Source organism: Mizuhopecten yessoensis, unplaced genomic scaffold, assembly GCF_002113885.1.
Source record: "Mizuhopecten yessoensis strain PY_sf001 unplaced genomic scaffold, ASM211388v2 hete_36188368, whole genome shotgun sequence".
NCBI classification, from domain to species: domain Eukaryota; kingdom Metazoa; phylum Mollusca; class Bivalvia; order Pectinida; family Pectinidae; genus Mizuhopecten; species Mizuhopecten yessoensis.
In genome coordinates, this window is record NW_018485719.1 from 1 (window position 1) to 7,653 (window position 7,653).

The 7,653-nt window shown below is 34.1% G+C and overlaps 1 protein-coding gene across 1 annotated transcript; it reads right to left on the reverse strand.

Moving 5' to 3' along the window:
- Nucleotides 1–2,403: 2,403 nt before the first annotated feature.
- On the reverse strand, nucleotides 2,404–7,625 carry LOC110444914 (kelch-like protein 18; the record flags this gene model as incomplete). Its single annotated transcript, XM_021489264.1, has 7 exons — nucleotides 2,404–4,056; nucleotides 4,360–4,471; nucleotides 4,965–5,069; nucleotides 5,610–5,724; nucleotides 6,262–6,369; nucleotides 6,854–6,990; nucleotides 7,456–7,625. Coding segments are annotated over 7 exons (1,143 nt in total), but the record flags the coding sequence as incomplete, so codon positions are not given.
- Between the last annotated feature and the right edge of the window lie 28 nt (nucleotides 7,626–7,653).

A 7,653-nucleotide genomic window follows, 5' to 3' on the forward strand; every position in this document is an offset into this window, starting at 1 on the left:
CCACGACAATTATATATCATTTTTATTTATAAATTGCCTTTTTTAGGATTACTTTGAACACCTGATTCAGAAATCGTAAATTATTGTAATATGATTGTGTCCTCTGGATTAAACATACTTTTATATAATTTCAGAAAATAATTAACTCAAAAATAGCAATCAAATATGGCTACCACATAATTCCTTTTGTCTTCAAAGTTTCTTTTTTTTTCTAAATGTCATGATTATTTAGATGCACTTGCACTTGTTCATTTATTTTTTTTGAAATTCACAATTAATATCAGTATTAATAAATGTATACTATCCACATGCAAGTTATATATTATGCATCATTGAATAAAATTTTAAACTATTCACACTTACTATTTACTACCGTAAAAACCCATGTAATCTGCGCACCTGTGTAATTTGCGCAGGTACTTTTTGAAAACATTGGTACTAACTTGAAAATCGCACCTCAAAAATTGTATCACAGCAATGATCTTTCATAAACCGAGTTGTAAACACATACATGTTCTAGTTGTCTAAATGTACATCATAGATCTATAGGTCAATAACATGAACATATGTATACTGTGTCCATTTCCGATGAGGTCTTTTTTATCTGGAAACCTCGATACAATAATATCATTTTATTTACTGATTTGTTTCAGAAATCACCTCTGCATAAACGTAACTTACACAAGTTTTTTTTAGCTTTTCATACAATTTCATACCATCCCTAAGCTTCCTGTAACCATTGCAAGATTCGCTTTTAATGACAAAAAACAACTGTTTTGCAATAGAAGTAGTTAACCGGTAAGAAGTTTTTTATATACATAAGTATGGCACTTCAAAATATTTGATTATTCTCAACTTTTAATGGATCTCCTTTGGGTTTGAATGTACTATTTACTATTATTCATGTGTAACAGCACTAAAAACTACACAAACCCTATACCTGTATGCTTCTCCAAAACATTTTGTCCTAAATATACTACTCATTATAACTAGGGAACAACAAGCAGTATGACAATTGAAGATCAGAATAACCTCACCATGTACAGTGAAACGTTTCTAAACCAGACAGAGAAATCTAAACCTTTACATAAGTTACATAGAAATGCTTACAATGCGACCTCAGTCATATAAAATAACATCGCACAAGGGACTACATCTGGGTGTGGCTTAGGCTGGCAGGTTACACTATACTAATGGGTAGTAAAACAATACACTACTTCTTTATTTACCTACATTGTATAGACAGTTCTAGCCTTTATCATATTGAAGTGAGGGAATTTTGAACTTAAAGTAAAACTGATGTGCTACACTTGTATATATGGTATCCACTTGGATCACATCACTTTAAAAATAAATACGTAAGATAAAGTTGATACAAGACAGGACATCTGACTAACCTCCACCATCTGATAATGTTTTGAAGGGCTGTACATGTTTTTGCACTTGTTGACTTCTTTTGTCAATAATAACATGTAGCTTTAGGGCTACTGAACTTTCTACATCAGATGATTAGCAAAATAATGTCCTATATATTGCACACGACAGAGGATGGATATCATATCTAAAATACAGAAACAAAATCACATTTTATAGAGATAATTATTGTTAAGTGGTGTTCTATTGAACACAAAGAAGATTATAATATTAATGCTTGATTTCTCATCCCATTTGTAATAACATTTAAAAAATGTTGGCTAATTTATTAAATAAAATATTAGCAAATTAACAAACCAGTTGTTCTATTCGGATAAAGACACGTGTCACCAATCTTTTGTACAAAATTGACTGATTTAATTCCAATGTTTTCTGACCAAATATCTGGGTATACTGGCTCTAGGTTCATAATACCTTCTCAAAATAGAGAAGCTTCCTTCTTTTTTCATCACAACCAAAGTCTGGGTTTTTTAACATACACAAATGGAAACCATACACAAATGGAAACCATTAACAAATGGAAACCATACACAAATGGAAACCATACACAAATGGAAATCTACCAATATTGTTAGAAAATTAACAAACTATATATGTTGATGTCTATTTATGACTATTGCATACAAGATCAAATATTCTCCCTCATCTCAACGTTATTATTATTTGTGAAACTGGGACTTTACCTGCAACGTGAAACATAAGATAATTCAAAATGTAAAAAAAAATGTCAGGCATTTCACACCAGCTGGTCGTTAAATTTGAATGTGTTTGTGAATTTTCCATCAAAACCACAGAAATTTGATCATGTTTTTCCAATTCTGATCTTACTCACTTAAATCTACATATAATTAAATTGGTTAATACTTCAAAATAATTGTCTTGGAACAAACCTTTCATTGTAGATGCATGGATAAGCAAACAAAATATGCTATCAACAATTTCTTTTAAAGATAAGACGTGGTCCCTAGAGTTTGTTAATGTTTTACTGTACAAATGAATTGCCTGTTTATGACTCAAATACATCTGCTCCTAATAACTATAATTAATTAAAACCTTTCCCCTTTCACTCTCGGAATCTTAATGGGATCTAGAAACTGTGTGATGGTCTACAGATCCTTTTCTGCTATACACAACCAAAGCATGGCATGAATTTGTACATCAATACAATCACGCCATATGTATCCTATACACAACGCATGCTACAATAATGAGTGTATTTGTGACAGACACATACCATCATACTAATTGCACATTTTTAAAATCCCAAAATATTATTGATAAACTAGGTAACTGACCTGGCCTCAGGACCCAAAATGCAATGGTTAAAAACATGCATGGACACTTTATCTAATAATTTCATAAGTAGTTAAAAAAGGTCCATTGTTTAACACCAGTGTTGTGAAGAACTAATAGAAAAATATTTATCACATTACTTCCTGGTTGTCATACAGTATATTTAATGCAGGTAGATTTTATACTTGTTCACCTGACATGATCTATTACGTACATTCTGTAAATAGTTTTAGGTAATTTCATCTGAAGTGCTTTGCAACCATGCTGCCTTTTATCATCAAATGTACATTGTTATGTTTTATTCTTCAACTATAATCCATGCATCTAAAATACTATTTTAAGCCTACATAACCAGATACATATCAGATAACATGTGAAGATGTTGTTTTACATAATTTTTGGAACTAACCGACTTAAAAATTGTCACATAAAACATACAGATATGTCTTGAGACTCAGAGTAGAAACATATTAAGTGCCTCCAAAAGTTAGGGTCATATCCTACCTCACTAGTCAAAAATACCAGGCACAAATACACCTGTAGCAGCTACAAACATCTAGTATGTTGAAGATATTCCTACTTTATGATAGTCCATCAGACTACCCGGTTTTAGAGTAAGATCCATGCCCTCAATACAACCATTAAGCAGACACAAACAATCAAGATCTCTGAGATACTCAGATAAGTTATGGTCCATCAGACTCCACTACCTCATTTTAGGAGTGTGACCCCTTCCCTCAATACACCCATTCACAAACATCCAGAATCTCAGAGATACTCGTATATATTATAGTTCATCAGACTCCACTTGATGCTATCTTGTTTTACGAGTGTGACCCCTAACCCCAATACACCCAAAAACGAGTGTGACCCCTAACCCCAATAAACCCATTTATCAGCCACAAACATCCAGGTTCTCCATCATGTTGTACATCAGACTCCACTACCCCGTTCTATGGGTATGACGCCTACCCCAACGCCACCTTCATGGGCCATCATTGGAGCCACAAATATCCAAGTGTCAGTATCAGGGCTATACATTTCAACTGATGTCAAGTTACTGATCCCGTCGTAGCCACCTATGGCATACAACTTTCCATAGACTGTTACCAAGGCAACACGGCTACGCCTTACTTGCATGGATTTGATCTCTGTCCATTTGTCTGTCAGTGGGTCATAACACTCAACTGTATTGAGAAACACCGACCCATCGTATCCTCCTGCTGCATATAGTTTCCCATTTAAAACAGCAACGCCGAGACGACACCTCTTGGTCAGCATTGGAGTCACATAAGCCCAGTGGTTGGTTGATGCATTATAACATTCCACCTGATTAAGGATAAAGAGTATTTTGATCAGCCCCAATGTTCACATAGACAACTCCTGATAACAAATCAATTATAAGTATTATTTTGAGTTCACAAGGGCTAATTTTTACTATCTTTCGTGCTTTAAAATTGCTCAAACACATTAAAAAAAAAATAACATAAAAAAAGAAGAATAGAATTAATGAGAATAGAAAAACTCCTTTCCCTCTTTATCTAACTGAAAGAAATTATTCCACCTTATATGATTAAAGAATAGATAAATTATTTGAAACCTTTATGAGGTATCTTGAAATGCATCACTTACAGAATCAAAAATGGAGAGTCCATCATGCCCTCCACAAGCATAGATAAGACCGTCCAAACAGGCCACACCTGACGCACTCCGGGGCTTCAGCATGTTACACAAGGGGTTCCATCTTTAGAAATTGTAATTTTTATAGTTATATACTGATATCACATAGCAGTAACTGTTTATGTACAGGTATATAAACAAACCATTACAATGAACTTGGTTATAACTTTACCAGCTGTCACACTGTATTATCACATAGTGTCAGTTAATTAAGGTTTGATCAAGATGAGGCCACAGGTAAAACATTTACCATCAAGAACACTTAATGTATATAAATGTCTTTTCATTACAAAGTTGTCCATACTCTGTGGATATTGCAAAATTACACTACAAAGGTAGCGTCTTGCTTCAAACCTTTTCTCATTTATAAATATTTATTTAATTAAGTAAGTTTAGATCATAATTTATGAAGGTTTGCAATAGGAATGCAATAGGAAACGACAAAAATATCTGAGAAAAGAAAACAGATGTCACAAGCAAATACATTACAAGATAATTCCAATGAATGACATTGATGCTGACTGCGACACCAATACCAAAATGGATCCTATACTCACTGGTCCCGTTCAGTATCGTACTTCTCCACCGACCGCAGCGAGGACAGGCCATCATAGCCACCACATACATACAGGTGACCATTCAGTGCCACTGATCCCAGAGCACTGGCAACATATAAAAGACCTTAACATGTATCTATTATACATATACGGTTGGATAAGTGGCAGTAGAGTTTCTTGTACCAGAAAAGTGGCAGCAGAGTTTCTTGTACCAGAAAAGTGGAGCAGAGCTAATTATGTCCATATACAAAGATGTACTGTACTGTACAAAAAGTATTTCAAATTCTTACAGAAGTGCAGCAACTCTTTTGGTCAATATTTAATAGCTAAAATGACTTACTTCATTTTCAATGTGACTCTGAGAAATTTTGCAGGTAATATATACCCACTTTTGTCCTTAGTCAGTGAACTTGTTTGATCTAGTTTGCAAAGTCCTGTATGTAAAGACTTTAGCAAATGGATACGAGTGTACAATGTTCCAATATATTTGTTATTACAATTCACAATGCTAACAGTCAACATATAACAACCAAGTGGTTCTTGGATGACCACAGGCATCATGAGACAAACATCAGAGAATCAATATTAAATTAATCTCTTCATTGGAGTTAAACACTTTCACTAGTTTTCCTCTAAGATACACACCTTCTCTTACAGTTCATGCTGGCTACACACTTCCAGGTCTTGCTGTCTCTGTGAAAAACCTCTACCGTGCTTAGGCGCTCAGACCCATCATACCCTCCTATGGCATACAGACAGCCTGCAGTAGGAAATATGATTTGTTTATACCATGTGTGGCATGAAAAAGTATTTTATTATTCAGTAATATATAATAGATTTTTTGTTAAATATCCTTATCCATTTGTGGTCACAAGTAATTATAAGTCTGTTTGTTATTTTCATAGTTCTTACACTTCCATGCTACTCTTACATGACATGTCTAAATATTATCAGCTGATTAATCAGGTATGGAGTGGTTAAAAATATAAAATCAGGTATGACAAGTAACAATATGCTATACCTAATAACAGCCTTGTCATAGTGGAGACAAAAATATCTAAACTACGAAGCTTATACATGCATTTGCAGGCCTCTGTCAGTTCCAGTATGTAATTGGCTGAGTAACAACGCTCCTTTATTTTAAAAAGGTCTACTTCTCTTTAATATTGAACCAAGTCTTACATTAATGTCTGGAGCTGAAAGTTTTTCTCTAGAATGTTGAATTTATGGTTAAAACCTACTGTGGAAAGCATAAAACAACACTGCCACGATAATTATTCAGTATATAGTAACTCACCATTGAGGATAGCGACACCCACTCTGCTTCTTATGGTACTCATGGCCTCAGCTACAGACCACCTGTTGACTATGGGGTCATAGTTTTCAACCGTACTGAGCGAGTCACCTAGAAAATGAACATTTTTATACATGCACATATTATATTTATATATAAAATTAAAGAATCAGCTACAAAAAAAAAAATCTTTTAGAAACAACAAAAAATTATAAGTAGTGCTGTCACAAAACTCTGATAAAGGTTCAATGCTAGCCATTATCTTGGCTGTGAAAAGCCAAGTACTTCAAAGTGGGGTTTAGAAATTAATTCAACTTATATAAGTGCAGGTTGTCATAATGCATCCAGCTTTTATTTCACATATTTTTACTTGAGTTATTAATTAGTTTTGTAGAAAATTATAACTGTTGAATTTATGATACTGATATTAGAAAATCAAAAGTGGTACTTGATCCCAAATGATGTAAAGTGTTAACTTGTAGATTCACTTTACTGCAAACAATCACAGCTGTGACATAACCCAGTATAGAAAGTGATACAGTGTATAGGATTAATTATCACTAGCTTCATATGGTAACTAAACGCAATGGTGTACCAGAAGAGGTGAGGCCGCCAACAGCATATATAATTCCTGGAATGTCTGAACAGCAGCGAGGCCGAGCCTTGAATGTTTGAAGGAGATAGCGACGCTCTGGCATCAGGTGGTAGTCTTTGGCTTCATCAACAAGATCCCTGGGCGACAAAACAATTTGTATATCAATGAAAACATTGATGTGCAAAAACAAGCATATAAGTTCATTTTATTAACATTTTTTGTTCCCATTAATAATATTCAAAAGGTTTAGTTTGAACTGAATGTTGCCCGTTAAATAACATAAATCAGGTAAAATATAATATAACTTTTTGCATTAAGTCATTTTTTCAAGGATATTGCATAACTATAATTGAATTATCTAACATGAAAGAAACAGATATACATCTGTTGTTACTTCTTCTGCATACAAAATCCACTTCAGTAATGCTTAATTTTAATGCTGGATCAGAACTATCGAAAATATTGACAATGTGCATTGGTGTTTTTTCAACTTGAAATGTGTACTAAATACACCGAACGTGTACATGTCTCCAAGTTTGCACCCATGATGATTATTCCCTCTAGTTGTTTTTAAGGTTCAAAGATCTAGTACATTAACAAACCTGCACAGAAGGCAGTTTTTGATGAGATCCTCAGAAGCCACTCGATCAGACAGGTACTGTGGAGTGAGGAGAGGCAGTCTCACGTTAATCATCAGCTCAGGTAGAATCAGCTTACGGTCAATGTCATCTTCCTTCTTCACCCAGGATATCACCGACTCAAACACCTGAAAAATTACACAGTCTATCACAGACACAAGG